Genomic DNA, 19750 nt, shown 5'->3' with positions numbered 1-19750 from the left:
TAATGATGCCCTGGATTTCATGAAATTCTAGTACAGTGACTTTGAAAATCTTTTTTAAAAGTACAATTGTTGCATGGCTGGCTGCTCTAGATAATCACTGTGCTTCTAAACATTATATAAATTTAAACATAGGACACATGAGGTTTCCTTTAAGACAGAAAATAGCAGAAAGATGCATTTAAATTGCTGGGAATGTTTAACAAATAGTTAATTTGCATGATTTGCTTCTATTTTACACAATATCACCCTTGGAAGTAAGTGTTAGATGGAAGTTTTAAAAAAAATTACATTTCCTTCACTGATTTACTGAGAGCACTCGAGATTATAAAATTATTTTCAATGTTAATAATTTCACCAGTTAAGCTGTGTTTTATTAATTAAACAATTAGAACTTCACTTGATATGGTTCAATAAATGATTTCTGTGTGTAGCCACTTTATGCCTCCTATACGGTGGCACAACATGGTTTTGTTAATTTTGTAAACACTGCAGGTGATTGTTACAATCATAAATTTATTCTTAGTTGAAATTTTTAAAACTTACATTTTAATAATATCAGTTTTTAAAACTTACATTATTTTGCTATACACAAAATCTAAATGTTGAGCCTAAGCTAACTTAATGCACACTTTACACACCTAGAAAGACCTTTTCTTTTCCAATGGTATAGGTGCCACAGACGACCAAGGTACGTGGGTTTAAAGTTACTGTCTCAAAGGCAGTGTTGATAGCAAACTGGATAACCTCTTGTTGAGATGGAAAAGTGTATTCAGGACTGCAGTATCTAATAAAAGAAAATTGGATTTGCATATGTAAAAGAGCAGTATGAACGTAAGCCAGGAGGCACCCTATTTTATAAGCAAGCTTTGCTAGAAACTGCATACAACAATGACATAATGAAGAGAAAGACAAGTAATTAATCAATATCAATTCAACCTATTATTTATTTATTAAAAATCATGGTAGCATATAGTAATTTTTTAAGATTAAATTTGAAATGTATTTATTGAAAAAAGACTGAAGTTATATTGGGCACATCCTTTTTGATATACACATTTAATAACTGCCAATATTCACTCATCTGACAATATTCACTCATGTAAAATCTCATTTAGCTGATTAAGGAGTTATATGTAGTATTTAACCAGTTAACCCCGTGGTCCCCAACACGGTGCCCGCGGGCGCCATGGCGCCCGCGGGGGCATTTCCATGCGCCCGCCAGGTGCTCGGGGCTGGCCTGGCACCGGGCGCATGGCGGGGGGAGCGCCGGCCCCGGGCGCGCGGCGCTTGGCGGGGGGAGCGCCGGCCCCGGGCATGCAGCTATGGGGAGGGAGGCCGCCCCCGGGCATGCGGCTATGGGGGGGGGGCGCAAGTGTCCCTGCCCCCTGGCGCCCAGCGGGCGAATGGCCACGCCCCCTGGCACCCGACAACCTCGAAAGGTTGGGGACCACTGAGTTAACCAATTAAAAAGGCACCCCCCCCCCCCGCCGCAGAATGGCAGGGGCTGCCAGATATTGTGTAAAACAGAACCCCCGCTCGCCCCAGGCAGGGGCTGCTCCAGACTGGCCAGAATAGCACCTGCCTGCAGCAGAGAGGAACCGCTTCAGCCCAGGGAGAGTGAATGGGGAGGGCTATGCTGGTCCCACACAGGGCTGCCAGTTCTCAGCCTGTGCAGGACCCTGATGGGGCTAGAGCAGCCATCCGCCTGTGGCTGGCCGCTCCTGGGTACCAGTTAACCATTACCTGGTAAGCATCACCTGTTCTCAGATTAGGGTTGAGGAAATGTTACCCGTTCTCATCACTAATCTGTCACTATGATGACTACTGAAGTATTTTCCTCTTTTGAGTACTATTTTTTTTTATAAAGCTGGATGTTTGTGTCACTTACTAATTACATCCATAGGTCTTCTATTTTTTGGCATGCACATAACTAACTCATTCACAGTAACAGAGTATGGGACAGAAAATAAAAGAATTGTAACCGGGCATTAGTCATCACATATTGAGAAAGTTTTATATTAGGGATGTGAATGTTTAACCAGCTTTCTGGTGAGTCTCACCCCTAGTAGGTGAGGCTTACCAGTTAAGGTTAACCGTTGGGGGCTGGAGGATCTCCCGGCTTGCTGTGGGCAGGGAGCTGCTCCAACCCAACAGAGGGCCCACTGCAGACAAAGGCTACTTTGGATGGGATGCAAGAGCAGCTTGTGTGTGCAGGATGCCTGGCCCACCGCAGGCAGTGGCTGCTCCAGCCTCCTGACAAGAGTGGGGGACCCCTCCATCAGGGCTGGGGCAACCCCCCCTGCCTGCCCTCCCCTTTAATCAGTTAACCAGTTAAACAATATGTCTAACTGATTAACCAATTACATGGGATTTTACATCCTTATTTCATATTAATAATCTCACCAGTATACTTATTTCATAGGATTTCTTTGAATCAAAGAAAGGTCTAATGAAAAATTGGACAATTGATCACAACATCTAGCAACCTTTCACTGTTTGAATTTTTGTTTCTTTCATTAAAGGGCTGACACACACAAAGCCAGTTTCTATTTCATGAACCTTTGCTTTTACAGCAAAAATGTGAATATCGCTTATGATTAATTTGACCATTTCAAAAGAATACTGCAAAAGCCTTTATGCCACACACAAATATTACACCCTTATAAAGTCAACAGAAAATATGTAAGTGACCTTTTAACAAATACTTTGTTTTTCAATACTCACTTATCTCTGATTAATGGTATGTAAAAAAATAATGCCACTCATATTATTAATTTTTTTAAAGTACTATTATTGGATACGCACTTTTTACTGGGACAGTGAAAGAAGGATATGCTAGCTTACGTAGTATCCAAATACAGAGTGTGAATCCTTCGGTTCATCAGAAGAGGATATCGCTCCATAAAGGGATCTGCCCTGAAGTCCCCTGTATGTAAAATCACAGTTCCGTTGGGAAGGCAAAAAAGGATCATCGTGGCACCGGGACAACTAGGGAAAAAACCCACAACATATTCTTACTTCCTAAGTGGCATCCATTACCACACAAACTATATTGCTTTCAAACAGCAGTGGGGATAAAGTACAGTAAATTACAGATATTCAGCCCAACACATTGGCAGATTAAGGAGCGAGAAACTCCTGATTTCTAATGCTAGCTATGCAGCTACTTGTCTCACGAACATCAGCCTCTCAAACTGTGCCTCAGTTTCTCCATCTGAAAAACATGAATGCTATTACTTACTTACAGAGTTGGGAGATTAATATCTACACTGGCTTTTAAAGTGGTGAATGGCTAGTTGAGTGTCAGTTAAATTTGTCTTCCAATTCCAGTGAAGCTAATCCCCCTTCATGTTAAAGTCCTATTAGTCTTCATTCTATATATTTTAGAAAAAAGCATGTCTGTCTGTCTGAGTCTGTTCAGGAACTCCTCCTAAATGGTAAGAGCTAGGACACTGGTCCCCAACTCGGTGCCCGTGGGTGCCATGGCACCCGCCGGAGCATTTATGTGCGCCCGCCTAGTGACCAGGGCCAGCCCATTCTTGCACCCTGGGCGCGTGGCACATGTGCGGCCCTACCCCCGGGCACCCGGCAGCCCCAAAAGGTTGGGGACCACTGAGCTAGGACCACCAAATTTGGTATGCAGCTTTCTCTTACCATAACTTAAAGCAAGGTCAGGGTTTGGTTGTGCCAGGACAATGGGAAGTGTCTGAAATTCAATTATTTCTCATAAAATGAAAGGGAGGAGTTGGGTAGCAGGAACAGTTATACTGTAGAATGACTACAGGGGGCCATTAAGGGGCAAGAGATGGGGATTAGGGATGTGAATGACTCATCAACTATCCAATAAGCAAATACTTATCAGGGAGTCAACACACTAGTCGACTAGTTGCTTCCTCCTTCTTGCTGCCTCTTTCTGAAGAGGCAGCAAGGAGGAGGGAAATAGGAGTGGGTGCTTCAAAGCGGCAGCACCACGTGCAGCCTGGGGCCAGCTGGAGGCTGCACACGGCGTTTCAAACTGGCAGCGCCACGTGGAGCCCAGAGTCTGCAGCTTCGAAATGCCGCGTGCATCCCCAGGCTCCATGCGGTGCCTCCACTTTGAAATGCCATGGGAGCATAGGACCAGTGGGGGACTGCTTGAGTCCCCCTCAGGCCCCAGGCTCCCCACAGCACTTTTGCCTTTGAAGTGTAACAACAGCCCCACCTCAGAACAATGATATAAATGAAGAAAAATAAAATGTATTTGACTTAAGGATCTGAGCAATGTCAGTAAATCTTCTCACAAACTATAATTTTTAGGTTAGATGGGTAGTGGGAAAACAACTACACCTAAATAACCAATAAAGCATGCGCTGCATTTTGCGTTGATCAGGCTACCAGCACATGTGGCACAAATGATGCTCCAGGCCCATCTTTCATTATGTTTATCACTCTCTCTGGTATAATCTGAATTTTCAATAAAGGGGATATAGCAGACTGGGGAAAGAAGTGGAACTGTTATGATTTAGGAAAACAGATACTGCATAATTGTAGGAGCCATCTTCAGTGATGTGGGATTTGGTGCAATATTTGCTTTTTAAGTTCTCTTTATAGATTTTAAATACTATCCTGCATCCAGGTTTGATTGTTGGGTAAGCATCATTCCCTGTTTGCTATAATTGCAGTGAGTCCACCAGAGCAACTCCTCACCAAAGTTTGTCTGTTTTGCAGGGCAGATACTCAGCTGAACAGCCAAAATGGAGTATTTTGGACATGAGTCATATACAGAAAGTTCTCTCTCAAACTAAAAAAAGCCCTAAGATAAGCTGTTACAGAATTCTTCATTTAAATGTATATACTTTAAAAAAAAAAAAAAAAAAAGAGGAGAGGACTTTTATTCTAATCATATATATAGTAGCCCAATGTCTGTGACTCTATAATGCTGAAACGCTGGCTGTTCCCTCTGGGCAATTCTGTTGCCTCCCGCCATGGTGCTCGGCTGACTTCTACGCCACTCAGCCGGGCCACCATACGGGAGCAAGCAGCGCAAGCGGCTGTTTGGGCCCCACACTCCCCATGCAGCACCCTTGTGCTGCATGGGGAGTGCGGAACGCAAACGGCCGCTTGCGCTACTTGCTCCCGCACGGCGGCCCGGCTGAGCGGCGCAGAAGTCAGTCGAGTGCCATGGCGGGAGGTAACAGTGCCGCCCAGAGGGAACAGACAGGGGGCGGAGCCTGGACGAGAGTGTGTCTCTGACATCAGGAAAGGGTGCCGGATTCAAAAGGAGGAAAGCAAAGTGGACGCGGAGGAGACTGAGAGGAGAATGAAGGAGGCGGAAGACAGCAAGACAGAGAATGAGAGAGACACAGCAGGAGGAGGAGAAGAGAAACACAGAGTGAGAGGCAGGAGGGGGAGAAGAGAAAGGGAGACCGAGAGAGAGGCAGAAGGCAGAAGAGAGCTGAGAGAGAGAGAGGGGGAGGCAGTAGGAAGAGGAGAGAGAGAGACGGAGTGAGAGACCAGAGGCTCAGGAGAGAAATCTGATGTGGAAGAGAGACCTGAAAATCCCGTCTTATGATGGGCTAATTGGCTAGTATATAAATAAGGTGCCAAGAGACAGAATGATCAGAGCTCATAACTGAAAGCCAGGAGCTACTGAATTCTAATCCTGACATTACCACAGACTGTTTACAAGACCTTGAGCAGTTCAGGTCTGGCCCTGCACCACTGAATTCAATAAAAGCTTTGCCAAAGATTTCAACTGGGGCAAGATCAGGTCTTTTTAGCAGCAACTTTTCAAACTGTCAAATGATTTTTATGTCTAGCTGGAAACACCCTGGGCTATTTTTCACTATCTGAAGCTCCCATTGTCATCAGCAAAATGTAAAGTTCTCAAAACCTCTGAAAATAAGGCCAAGAATGCCTCACCTTCGGCACCAAAAACTAGCAACTCAGAATTTGGACCATTTTGGAAATCATAGTACTAAATGTTTCTGTGCCTCTATTTTCTTACATACTTCAGAGAAATGTTCTAAGTGTCAATCAGGATTCATGTCAGTAACGAAATGTGAAAATTAAAGCACTCTATCATTAACATGTAGATATCTTGGTGATATGCTCATTACAAATGCACAAAATAGATTTAGGGTGACATTTTCAAAGTCTAATTCCCATTCTCAAAGGTAACATTGGCACTTGGAAGAGTTCAATGAGATTTACCCTTCCATGGTCCTAACTCACTTTTGAAAATCACATTATGCTTCTAAAACACTTAAGTGCTTTAAAAACATTATTAGTCTTCCAGATCCACTGAAGTCAATAAACCATTTCTAAACAATAACTTAGCAAATAGTGAATGTCAAAGATAATGATAGACTTTAGCTGCAAAGATACATACTGATTGGCATCGAGCAAGACCACTTTGATTCCATTCACTATACATTCTGTATCCATTGGCAATATGTGGATATATTGTTCTTGCACTTGAAGTTTACTCTTCACCAAGTTGCCAGTTACCTACAAAAGAGAGTTTAGTACTGAGGACTGGTCTATACTATATAGTTCAGATGGCATAGGCAGATTATGTGGACCTAATTATGTCAGTGTCTACATTACAGCCTTCCTCCTGCCTACGTAAGTGCCCTACTACACTGACATGGTAACTCCACCTCCACAAAAAGTATAAGGCTTATGTTGGAGTAATTAGGTGACAATGTCTGCATAGACACTGCATCCCTTATAGGGGTATCTTGTCAATTTCAGAGCAAGAGCAATTAAATTGACATGAAAGTCAGTCAGCTAGATCCCAGCTGGACCTAGCTATAATGAAGAGCTGGGCAGCTGAACTCCATTCCTAGTAGCCAAGGGAAAGTGGACCCAGCTGGGAACCAGAATGACATGCCCTAGCAGCTTCAGATCCAGCTCCCGGCAGCAGTGGGCTGAAAAGCTAGGGCAGCTGGACTCTGCTTCATAGGGGCAAAATGCCACAGGCAGCTTCTGCCAGCTCCTGGCAGAGAACAGGAAGGGGAAAAACCCTAGGTGGTTTCCTCCCTCCCATTGGGCAACAGGGAACTAGAAGGGGGGAAGCCCACTAGGAGCCCAGGAGCCCGTGGGGCAGCTGGGCTCCCTGTAGGGAGCTGCTAGCAGAGCTGAGAGATTAGGCTTTCAGTTCCCCCAGACTGCCCTTTTTATGTTGATGGAAGCACTCCTGGTGAGGACACACACCACTGATGCAAGGAGGGCAGTATGGACATGCACCACAGCAGTAATCACTGCAGTGCCTGTCAGTCAACCTAATGGAGATTGATTACATTTCTAGTAGAAACAAAGCCTGAGACACAATCAAAAAGACCAAGCCTTATTACAGGGGAAATCATGTAATGGGAACAAAGTTCACTTTTTCTGTGCTCAAGTTATTTTTTTAAGTCGCTTTAAAAATTGTGCCAGCAAATAAAAGCCCAAGCATAAATACCACACAGTATGGCTAAAGTTATGGCAAGAACCATCACAAACAGAGGCAGCATCTCCGGTGTATAAAGCCTGAGACTTGAAGCCAGAAACTCCTAAATTCTATTCCTGGCTCTACTCTAATTTTATGCATGCTTGCAGGAAAAAGTAACCTTCATGCTTCCACATCCCAATCTCTATATGCTTGTTTATATCATAGGGATGCTGGGTAAAATTCTTTAAAGAAATAAGGGTTGTGAAATTGCTAAATATTAATTAATTTTATTAGATTAATTGTAAATATTTAGAAGGATCTCAAAACCACATAGCACAATGTGCAGATTATGAAGGATTATGACTAACACTGGGCTGTACTCCAGCCTCTTATAACATCAGCTATATCTAAGTTCCAAAAACTCCCCTGGGTAAGGGGAGTGCCTCTTGTCCCCTCATGTACTTCCCTGCAGCTGGCTCAAAAGAGGCAATAACAAGGTCTTTACATCTGTTTGATCCATCCCTACTCTTTATCCAGCTCAGCTATGCCAAATGTTCTTCAGCATCAGCCACAGCTGAGATTTTGATCCTATAGCTGTAGAATATGAATACTGTATTCTTTGGTTTTCATTCACAGTTGCATACTGATTTGGTAATTATCAAAACCCTAGGAAATCTTACCTTATTACAGTAGATTGGAAATGTAAATTTTTTTGTTAAGCCACTATAATGATCAGAATGGAAATGAGTGAGGAAATACGCTGTGCAACCTTCGATTTCTCCATACTGAAATGCATCAACTGTAAATCCAGTTCCTACAACATAAATACAACAGGAACAAGTCAATTAATATGCATGGAATAGCAACAGCCAGTTACTGGTCAGATCTTCTTTTAAGTAGAAAAATTAAAATTGTTTTCAACAGAAAAGGAATGTTTTGATTCCAGAAACAAAAAAGCACAACTATAATGATCCTTTGTTGGACCATCTCATAGTTGTCAGCTGGAATACAATAAACTTTTAATTTGCTATTGAACTGCTCACAGGTGTAAGTGTTTTCATGTGCAGGACTTTATGAAATAATCCGGCAGTCTCTCTTTTTTTAAAATCTTCTAATGTTCTCAACATTTTGTGAGAAATCTGTAATATTTAAACTTTTCAAGCTATTGATCAGTCTTCCTTATACTTTGTATAGTTACTTGAGGAGATTATAATAAATTCTTAGCTTTTTTTTAGCTTTAATTATTTTAAAAAACTCTACTAATTTACATTGGAGAATGTCATTCTAGCGTAATATTATATCTAAAACAAAATAAAGCTCAAATAATGTACTTAGTAAAGTTGTGGTAAAATAATTGCAAGAGTGACAAATATTTTGTTCTATTAATCATTAGCCAACTTTTCTGCTTCAAAATAAGTTATGTAAAAGTTACAAGTTATGAATTAGGCAAGGAAAACATCAACTGAGAGATTTGAAAAGACACCTATAGGATTTAGGAGCACAAGTCTCACTTTCAATGGGACTTGTGCTCCTAAATCCCTTAGATGCTTTTGAAAATCTTCCCCTTAAGCTACATGCCCTGTAAAATATAATTTAAGTCTCAATGTTTGTTATTTTTCTGTTGCTATCTTTAGAAGTTAGATAATATTTTTACAAAAGGATTTCATTCTTTCATTGCTGCTCACTCAGAATGAACTGGGGTCATTTTCTAAATGTTTATGTTCCTGGTTTCTACTAACTTCAATGGGGTCCACCTATTGTGAAAATCATTAAAGGATTGGGGCCTAAAAGGGTTTTACTTTAAAACCAAATAAAAGAGGCCTCATATTAAAACTGGAAAAAAGCTATATCCAACCATTAAACTCAACCATTAAAATTAAAAGTCACAATTACTCCTCACCTGGTATCTTCTTATAAAAGGGGCACTTTTTGTTTTTTGTTCCTTCTTCTGTAGAAGACAATGCCTTAAATCTTTTCCTCCAACTTCGCTGCCCACCAGATGTTGTATCTGCACAGACTCCATCTTTCTTTGAACTTTCTGGGACTGCATCTATGTCTCCCACGGAGCCTTCAGCTTTCCGCTTTCGTAGTCTGGGCCTTTTTCCATTGGGAATTACAGGACTTGAGGCCTGTGTTCCCTCCCCAAAATGTTTCTCCACTGTGTTATCTTCTTTTGCTTTGGGTTTTAATCCAAAGAAAACACCAATGTCCATTTGTTTCAGTTCTTTGGCTGAAACAGATTTGGGTTTCATATTTGCAAAAAAACCCAATGACTGTGTTTTAGAGACTGTACTGGCAAGAGGTACAGCAGCTGTACTAGGAAGACTTTCTTTTTTCTCTGTTACTGGCTGTGATCTCTTCTGGTATACTGCATTTCCACTTGCATTAGTAGTCATTTTATTAATGATGAAGTAACTAGGTTTCTTTGAAACTTCACTTTGCCTTGACAGAAAAGATCTACCACCTTCTTCTTTGACTTTCAAGGACAATGATGGATCATCCACAGCCAAGTCTGCAGAATCCAAATGGCAAGCATCAATATCTTTTAGCTCCCAATTACCTGTATTAGAAACAGAGGCGCTTAACTTTGGCCAATCAAATTCCTTCTTAGTTATATCATAATTAAGGGAAATAGAGGATTCTGCAGTTAGTGCCACTTGTGGGTGTTTTAACTGATTATCAGTACTTCCTGAATTAGATGGCATGCTGTTCATGTGATCCTGAGAAACAGGGTTAACAAAACCATCCAAATTACTCAGTCCTTTCAGTTCTACACAAGGTTCATTTTGTATTATGAAACTGCCTATTTTAAGGCAGCTATATTTGGGTTCCTCGTGGAGTGGAGAACAACCCAAATTAGTAAACCACAAAGAGCTAGAGTCTTCCTTTTTGGTGCTCTCATTGTCAGAGTTCTGGGTGTGAAATAATCTCTTCTGTGATTTTTTTACTTTCTCCTCCTTCTCTTCCTCCTCCTCTGTTTCCTCTTCATTTTCCTCATCAGTATTAAGTGGGGAGTAGGAAATTTCACAGTCACTGCAGACAGTTTCTGGAAGTAGCAGCTTTTTCTGATTTGAGGCATTCTGACAGTCCAGATCTCCACTAGCTTCACTTCCTTGAGAAAATGGAAAATCCCAAGACTTGAGCTGGCCACTATCATCTGCAGACTGTGAGAGCAGAAGAGTCTTTTGGGGCTTTAGAACATTTGTGGAAGAAGTAGTATTTAAATTGGTTAGATTTGGAGATTTTGGTTGTGTGGAATTCTGAATCACTAAGATAGGATCCTCATTTGAGACATTTCTTACATTCCTGGTCAGTTTCTCATGCTGTGAGGTGCCATCCACAAAGCCGGAGAAACAACTTGAGTTAGTGACATCAGAAGACATGAATGTTCTCTCTGGGTTGTATGTTGAAGAATCAACAAGATAATCCCCTGCTCTGCTTGTAGCAAGTATGAAATGGGTATAGCGCTTGTAGTGAGATGGAATGGTGGAATTGCACAGTAGACCATCAGGGCACTCTATGGAAAGAATCAAACAGAATAATACACTGCTGGTATCTTGTCAAAAAGGCATTATAGCATAAAAATTAATACAGTGATTTATATTATATTATAGCATAGCTATTAAAAGCTTTCCCTTATAAATAGAGCTATTCAGAGTCTCATTAACCTGACATTCCACCTCACAGTTGTCAGTTGGGATACAATAAACTTTTTAAAATGCTATTGGAACTACTCACAGGCGTAAGTGTTTTCATGTTCAGGACTTTATGAAATAATCTGGCAGTCTCTCTTTTTTGTTTTTTAATGTTCTCAGCATTTTGTGACATATGTCTTACTAATCCATTTGGGAATTTTAGGATCAGTAGATAAATCAGTACCAAACAGCAAGATTCTACATCTGTTACTTTAAAGTTAGAAGGTGGGAAATAGATCTGCCTACAGTTAAAACTATAGAAAAACTAAGGGCTAAGAGCTCCATTTTCATAATACAATTGTGACTTCAAACATCCCTCCAGTGAAAGCCAAAAAATATAAGAAAAGGGGCAGCCTTTAGTTTAAGTATACGGGCAATGTACTTTTTGGTTTTCAAACAAAAAAAGATTAAGATCACAGGTTCGGTTTCCAGAAGATTCACAAGGTCTAAACAGACCGCTTAAAGTGCTATGGTATTATCACATATACTATATGTTAAAGGGTCCCAGTTCTCTTGCTCTAACTCCTCTTCCAGAATAAAATAAGTCTGCAATCTCTTGAGTTCATATACTCTCACAGGAGACACAGTCAATATAGGGTTGCTAAGGACTGAGACTTGAAGTATATCTGCTCCAGTCTTTGGTAGAGCAAGCAGTCATATCTTGATATCAGCTCTCAAAAGTTGCAAGTATCCTGGAAAATCTGCCACACACTGTGGGCCAATGTTCCCTTCCAGCCCATGAAGACGGTTAGAGGGAACACTGCTTACTTCTATGTCAGAGGAAAGCAACGTTTTCATTATGGATTGAGTCCTAAGTGTCAGTGGTTTAGATCCCATAAGAACATAAGAATGGCCGTACTGTGTCAGACCAAAGGTCCATCTAGCCCAGTAAACTGTCTGCCGACAGTGGCCAGCGCCAGGTGCCCCAGAGGGGGAGGACCGAAGACAATGATCAAGCGATTTATCTCATGCCATCCGTCTCCAGCCTCTGACAAACAGAGGCCAGGGACACCATTCCTACCCCCTGGCTAATAGCCTTTTATGGACCTAACCTCCATGAATTTATCTAGCTTCTCTTTAAACTCTGTTATAGTCCTAGCCTTCACAGCCTCCTTTGGCAAGGAGTTCCACAGGCTGACTACACGCTGTGTGAAGAAGAACTTTCGCTTATTAGTTTTAAACCTGCTACCCATTCATTTCATTTGGTGTCCTCTAGTCCTTATATTATGGGAACTAATGAATAACTTTTCTTTATCCGCCCTCTCCACACCACTCATGATTTTATATACCTCTAACATATCCCCCCTCAGTCTCCTCTTTTAGAAAATGAAAAGTCCCAGTCGTTTTAACTCGTTCCAAACCCCTAATCATTTTAGTTGCCCTTTTCTGAACCCTTTCCAAGGCCAAAATATCTTTTTTGAGGTGAGGAGACCACATCTGTACACAGTATTCAAGTACCCTCAAGTCCTTCAACTCCTATTTCAATCCTATTTGAATGCAATACCTCCAGGAGGGAGTCAGCACGTGCGAGACTGGACCTTCATTCTTTATCAATGTTTTTGAAAAAGAGATCCAAGGCCCCAATATGACATGAAAATAATGCTGCTAAATAATTAATAACATTGTAATAGTAATTCCAACCATACTATAAATTCTCAGATTCCAAACGGATGTGAGATTCTGTACTATTAAATCTGACCAACGTTTCAAACAACTTGCTTTGAATAACCTTTAAAATCTGTTTGATGGGCTATTTCTTCTCGCTAGAGTCTTACCTTTTTCAGTAGAACCTGGAGTATCCAAACAGTCAGTAACATGCCACCGAGGTGTCTGGGCTAACAATAAAGAGAAAGGCATCTGGCAGCTCGGGCACCATCCATCATAAACTGGTCTTGCATTTGGTGGGGTTTGTTTTTTGTTACATATCCTGCTTTGCTTTACTGGTGTAGTTGCACATTCCGGGGTCTGCACAGTATAGTCATCTTTAGATAGATTCAAGCTCTGGTCAGGTATTATAAGTGGTTGAATATCTTTCTGTCTTGGTCCTTGTTCACTTTTCTTAGACTTGTCCTGGTTTTCAGATGTTTTTTTTTTATTCCGACCTCCACTTCGTTTTGATTTGCAATTCCCATCATTTGCTTTCTGCACGGATGTATAGATGTTCACCAAATTATTTTGAGATACTGATTTTGGTTTCCGAATAGATTTGTACTCCCAAATATCTTCTTCCAACTGGTCATTTTCAGACATGGCAAAAAAACCACATCAAATATTTTCCTTGGCCTTAAGCAATAGTATTTCAGTGTTTCTAAGTTTAAAGATTGTTTATTTTTAATGCTTTTTCTTTCCCTAGATCTGAAGCTGAAAAGCACTTGAACTCCATTTGAAGTGTTACATTGGATCACAAATTGGATGGCCATCATAGATGAGTTTGAAAGGCCATGAGATCTAGTTTTAAAAGTGCTCAGCAGGAACTTGTATATTTTAATGCTATTATGAAATCAAACCAAGTGGATCAAAAGTGTACTTATTTGTGGATAAATTTATATGCTGCAATTACTGTTCTTGCACTGAAGCACTGAAGATTACCACAGTATCTAGAAAGCTGGGTTACGGTTGCAAATCCGCATCTGACAGAGAATGCTTCGAGGGCCTGAATAGTGGGAGACTGAAAACAAATGAGATTTTAATTGGCATAGGGATGCTTACAGAAGGCAGTATGAGGTGAAAGACTAAATGGCTTTATGCAGCAGATCCAACTCTGCTGGAGACAATGACAAATCTTCCATTGACTTTAACAGAACTGGGATCAGGCCCTGGCTTTGGTCCACTCACATGTCACACCTGCAGTCTGCTGCCTCAAAGGCACCTCCAGAATCAGCCTGCCAGCACCTAAGTGGGGTACCTAAGAGCCGATAGAAGGAGACATCTTCCCTCCCACCCGGGGGAAGGTCTGGGAAAACTAGAGGGACCAGAGAGCAAGTTTGAAAACACAGGACATTTCTTCTTGGCTGCGTCTAGACTGGCAAGTTTTTCCGCAAAAGCACTTGCTTTTGTGGAAAAACTTGCCAGCGGTCTACACTGGCCGCTTGAATTTCTGCCAGAACACTGACTTCCTACTGTCTGAAATCAGTGCTTCTTGCGGAAATACTATGCTGCTCCCGTTCAGGCAAAAGTCCTTTTGCGCAAAGCTTTTGCGCAAAAGGGCCAGTGTAGACAGCTCAGATTTGTTTTGCGCAAAAAAGCCCCGATCGCGAAAATGGCGATCGGGGCTTTTTTGCGCAAAAGTGCATCTAGATTGGCCACGGACGCTTTTCCGCAAAAAGTGCTTTTGCGGAAAAGCGTCCGTGCCAATCTAGATGCTCTTTTCCGCAAATGCTTTTAACGGAAAACTTTTCCGTTAAAAGCCTTTGCGGAAAATCATGCCAGTCTAGACGTAGCCCTTCTGAGGGGAGATGGGTGTATCATTGCAGGGAGCGCACGGGAGGTCTCCTCCCACTACACAGCTAGAGGGAACTGCCAGCTGGTATGTGGGGGCGAGGGAGGGGACTAGAATTCACGCTCTGCCACCCCAGGCCAATCCGGGGCGGGGGGAGCACAAGAAGTCTCCTGGCCCCGCCCTGCTGGGGTGGCCCCTTTTTAAAAATGATTGCCCAGCCCGGGCGTAGGGGTTGCCAGCCGTCCGGGATCGGCCCAGTCATCTCCCGGGGACGCTGGAGAGCTGCCCTGCGGGCTGTAACAGGGTCTTGTAAGCCAATGGCCTGAGGTCCGTGCTCGCTTCAGTCAGAGCTGCCCCCCCCCCCCCCCCCAGCAGCGCCGCCCCCGCCCCAATCAATCTTACTCTGCGCCTGCTACGGGGATGCCGGTGTCCCTGGACGCAGCCTCCCCGCCCCGCAGCGGAAGGAGCCCTCAGGCACCGCTGGCTGTGCCGGGGAGGGGCACCACCGCCCCCCTCCCACCCGGCCAAGACCCCTCCTCTGCCCCGGCAACAGCAGGCGCGCAGACCTTTCGCTCCCTCCCGCCACTGGCTCCCGCCGCGTCGCCCTATCCGCTGCCGCACATTCCATACCCCTGTCCCAAAGGGAGGAAGGGACTCGACAATAATCACATCCCAGGTCGTTTTCATGCTGGCCTTGTTCACGTCGTTTCCATCCTATCCCTCCCTCCCCCCCCAATAACTGCCTGATCAAAAGTGCTGCGTCGAATCTGCTGAGTTGAAACGACTCCTCGCGCTCGGATTTTATTTTTTGCCGTTGGACGAATATGCTCCTGGGAACATGAAGGGTGCTTTGTCGTTTGAGACGTTAAACAAGTGTTTTGCTTTAAAACACACGATCTTGTTATTAGTTTAAATTCATGATTTTTTTTTTAAAAAAAGGGAGAGCCACCCCCCGTTCGTTCTTCCTGTCGTGGGAAGAAATGGAAAGTGCGGGTGTCGGATGTGCTGAGGGGAAACGGCAGGTTGGTAAACAGTGTCCGTTTGGCAAGAGCTGGCCCGGCAGGGAGGCAACATGGCGGCGGGGGGTGGCCTGCCGGGGCTCCTGCCTGCCCAGAGCCAGCTGGAGTATGACCTGCTGGACGCCCTGGCCCCGCAGGAGAAGCACAGCCTGGTCTCCCAGTACCTGGAGAAGGTGGACAGCCGGGAGCGGGACCTCAGAGTCCCCGACTTCGGAGGAGGTGGGCGACGGGAGAGGGCGGGGCCTGGTGCCACGGGGAAGCCGCTGCCGTCGGACTGCGAGGCGGGAGGGAGGTGACAGTGACTATAGCGCGGCATCGACCTGTAGCTCCCCCCCCCCCCCTTAGTTTCTGGTATTTCCCACCACGGCCCCAGGGAGCTGGGCAGGTGTGAGACAAGCCCCTGCCTCGATTCTGCGGGTGTCCAGGGCTTGGAGATCAGAAGCCCTGAGTTCTAATCCCTCCTTCAACTCCTTTCTGTATTCACTAGAAGGGGGGGGGGGTGGGATGTGAAAGGGGTGTTGGGGTGTGGCCTCGCCTGCACCCTGTTTCGAAACAGGGATGCAAATGAAGACATTCGAAATGGCAAATGAAGCCGGGTTTTAAATACCCCCACGCTTCGTTTGCGTAATCGCGTTATGGCGCTCTTTCGAGTTGGCGCCATTTCGAATGAACAGACGCTGCGTAGACGCGGTTATTTCAAGAGAAAACCCTTCTCTCGAAATAACCCTTATTCCTCGTACAATGAGGTTTAACACTTGAGTAGCAATTTCGAATGTCTGTATTTGCATCCCTGTTTCGAAATAGGGTGCAAGTGTAGACACACCCTCAGCGGATGCTTCTTGGTTACTGTTATCGGTTAAACTCTTCCCACTCCCCGGAAAGGCAGCTTCTCTGCAGCAGGCAAGCTTCCTTCCCTAGAGACTGGCAGCTGGGATGTTAGATATCGTGTAATTGAATAATCATGTGACCGCATCAAATTTTAGCAGTTACATGACTATTCGATAGTCCCTGGGTGTGAGGCCAGTAGCCAGTGCACTCCCAGCTCCACGTCCTGGGAGACCCTTGCCACCTTGTGCTGCTGCTTCTGATAGAGTCAGCGGGGGAGGAGGAGAGAGGAAACATGAAAGGGAGTGCTTAAAAGCCAGCTTCCCCCAAGCACTGGCTCTGCCTGCTCCCCCGCCTATGTGGGAGTCATCGAGGGGGAGCAGTAGGGTTACCAGGTAGGTTTAGAAAAAATACCGGACACACTTGATGGGGGGGAGAAGGAGGGACCGGCTGGAAGGGGGACGGGGTGGGTCAGCACAGCTGGGAGGGGGAGATGGGGCGGGGTGGGGCAGTGCGACTGGCCTGGGGAGATGGGAGAGTGGTTGGGAGCAGCACAGCTGTCCAGGGGAAATAGGGAGGAGAAGAACTGACCAGCAGGAAGCAGGGGTGGGCTGGAGGAGGGTCTGGGGGGCAACGGAGCTGGTTGGGAAGGGTCCGGGAAAGTGTGTGTGGGGGGGGGAGTGGGACTGACCAGGGCACATGTAGATCCTGGGGCACTGTCAGTCCTGCGCACAGTCCGGAGAAGTGCGAGTGAGTTCAGCTGCAGCTCCACCATGCGCTCAGGAGCAGGAACAGGGCTTCTCCTCCTCCCCAAGGCGTCAGATGCAGCCAGGGCTTCCAGTGCCGATTGCGCCCCACCTCCCAGCCACTCCCACAGCCCCTGCCAGGCTTCCGTCCGGCACCCAGCCAGAAATCTAGGAAATGCCGAACATTGCACATGTCTGGTGTTTTCTGGATTTTTTTTTTTTTTTAACCAGGCAAAGAGCCCAAAAATTGGACTGTCTGGTAGAATACCAGACACCTGGCAACCCTAGGGAGTAGGCAGTTCTGCAGAGATTCGGCTCCCCACAGGTATTGGCTCCTGCCTACTCTCCCCCCCCCACACACACACACTGCCTACTTCTCCCTCCACACACTCTCTCTCTCTCTCTCTCTCTCTCTCTCTCCCCTCCTCCTCCCATTCTGGAGCCTCAGATAAACAGCAGCACGTAGGGGAGAGTAGAGGCAGCTCTGTGGGATCTGGTGCTTGGTGCTGACACGGAGGCAACAAGGAGGGGAAGTGCCTGTGGTCAGCAGGATTAACTGATAAGCCTTTGTTAATTATGTAGTCAGCTCCTTCCAGAGGATGTGGTGAAGGCTAGGACTTCAACAGGGTTCAGAAAAGAGCTAGATAGATTGGAAGTTAGCTCTATCAATGGTTATTAGCCAGGATGGGTACAAATGGTGTCCCTAGCCTCTGTTTCTCTGAAGGTGGGTGACAGGGCAGGGATCACATGAGGATTACCTGTTGTGTTCCCTTCCTCTGAAGCATCTGATATTGACCTCTTTTGGCATACAGTATACTGGGCTGGATGGACCATTGGTCTGACCCAGTATGGCCATTCTTATGTTCTTTTCCCTACTTCACTGTGGGCTCTGCAGTATAGAGCTTATTTAAACTTTATATCGCACAGCTCGCTGCATGTGTAAACATGTAACCACTAAGATTTTCGGTGGTTACATGGTTACCTTTTTAACGGACTTGTAACATCCCTAGATAGAAATAGATGACAGGAAGCTCTGAGTATTCATCCCATCTCTCATAGTTGTTTCTGTCTTTTTTTTCATTGTGAGCAGTTTTGCTTAACATTTTCCAATCTGTAGAATGAAGACAAATCTAAGAATAAAAAAATAAAGTGAACACAGAAGCACTGCCATGTGATTAAAAAATGCATCATGCCAATTCTCACAATCTTATTGTCAGTATTAAAATAATTGATATTTTTCTTTAAGTCTAGCTCCTGGATATTATTAATTGAGAATCTATTTTCATTTTAAAACTATGAAAAAAATGCCCTCATGGTTGCAAGAAATATGAATTATGAAAGCTCCAGTTAGAGGGTAAACAAACAGAATACCATTAAAATTGTTAGATAATCTCATGATTTTGGAAGGGGCTGAGGAGTCTGCCTCATTATTTTCAAAAATGCTTGGGTTTGCCAATACTTTTATTTTGTGCAGTACTGTTATCTGGCGCATTATTTGTCTGACCTCGGTATATGTTTAACGCAGTGTCCTCTGTAATTAATAGTGGTCAAGAAATAGTAGGTTACTATAAAAAATTGAATTAAAATGTTTTTAATGATATTCATGTCTTTGTTGCTGGTGCTTACTGGTTCTGGTTTACCAGTAGGGGCTCTGGATGTCCAGAGCAGCCACTGTCTGTGGCAAGTCCAAACTTGCTGTGGACAGGGCCAGGCTAGAGCAGTTAACCAATTAAACATGATTTTATATCCCTACTCCATTGACTCTTTACAGTACATGATATTAAAACACTGTGTGATTTAATTATTAACAAATAGGAAGTTTCTACTATGTTGTTAACTCTTTGCAGTCATTTTGCTGAGAGAATAATGTATAGAAATTAAATATTTCCTGTTATACAGTTTAAATATGATTGTATAGCACTCTTGTAAATGAAACAATGAATTCATACTACTGTCGCTTTTTTAAATGACATTGATTGCTAATTCATGAATTGCAGCAGTAGAGTTTTCATCATTATGGTAAGAAAAAACAAGTATTTCTTATATGTGGGCTAGTAATTTTTTGCAATCTTTTGCAAAACTGCCTATGCTCATCCCTAAATATACTTTCACAATTTAGCCATATAATACAGGTTGAACCTCTAATCCAGCGCTCTCTGGTCCAGCAACATCTGTGGTCCCACGTGATTTTTAGTTAGCTGGATGTCCACTTATTGTAGGGTGTGGCCAAGATTCCCGTGGTCCCATCAAGTTTGTTTACAGCCACCTGTCCTCGCTCTCAGTCTTCCATACTGTTATTGAGGGTAAATTAGAGCTAAATATCTTCTGTGTCTCCTGTAAGCTGTGGAAGTGTTGGTAATGTTGCTAGACGATATTGATCTCCCATGGTTTAGCACCATTCAGGTCCCAAGGATGCTGGACTAGAGAAGTTCAACTAGGAAACTGTTGGAGTGTCTTTGATTTTTGTTGTTGTTAAAAAACCATAAGAATGGCATTACTGAGTCAGACCAATGGTCCCTCTATCCCAGTATCCTATCTTCTGACAGTGGTCAATGCCAGATGCTTCAGGAGGACAACAGGAGAATTATCAAGTGATCTATACCCTGCCATTC

The 19750-nt window shown here is 43.8% G+C and overlaps 2 protein-coding genes across 6 annotated transcripts in view; one reads left to right on the top strand and one right to left on the bottom strand.

Moving 5' to 3' along the window:
- Positions 1-15334, bottom strand: part of DCLRE1A (DNA cross-link repair 1A) — a 28591-nt gene extending 13257 nt beyond the window's left edge. Inside the window, exons 1-7 of one of the 4 annotated variants that reach the window (XM_075935446.2) lie at positions 15179-15334; positions 12885-13777; positions 9315-10931; positions 8095-8228; positions 6371-6489; positions 2845-2988; positions 639-784 (exon numbers count right to left, since the gene is read on the bottom strand). In XM_075935446.2, coding sequence (XP_075791561.2) covers positions 639-784; positions 2845-2988; positions 6371-6489; positions 8095-8228; positions 9315-10931; positions 12885-13359 — 2635 coding nt within the window. In that variant the 5' untranslated portion in view covers positions 13360-13777; positions 15179-15334. The other 3 variants (XM_075935447.2, XM_075935444.2, XM_075935445.2) reach the window with 3 other exon arrangements.
- A 249-nt stretch (positions 15335-15583) lies between these two features.
- Positions 15584-19750, top strand: part of NHLRC2 (NHL repeat containing 2) — a 58932-nt gene continuing 54765 nt past the window's right edge. For both annotated transcript variants that reach the window (XM_089780206.1, XM_006134970.5), the window contains exon 1: positions 15584-15786. In XM_089780206.1, coding sequence (XP_089636332.1) covers positions 15621-15786 — 166 coding nt within the window. In that variant the 5' untranslated portion in view covers positions 15584-15620. The remainder of the gene's footprint in view (positions 15787-19750) is intronic.

Source organism: Pelodiscus sinensis, chromosome 8, assembly GCF_052426305.1.
Source record: "Pelodiscus sinensis isolate ZL-2025 chromosome 8, ASM5242630v1, whole genome shotgun sequence".
NCBI classification, from domain to species: Eukaryota; Metazoa; Chordata; order Testudines; family Trionychidae; genus Pelodiscus; species Pelodiscus sinensis.
Note: the sequence above shows the minus strand (reverse complement) of the source record. Positions and strands in the feature narration are given on the sequence as shown.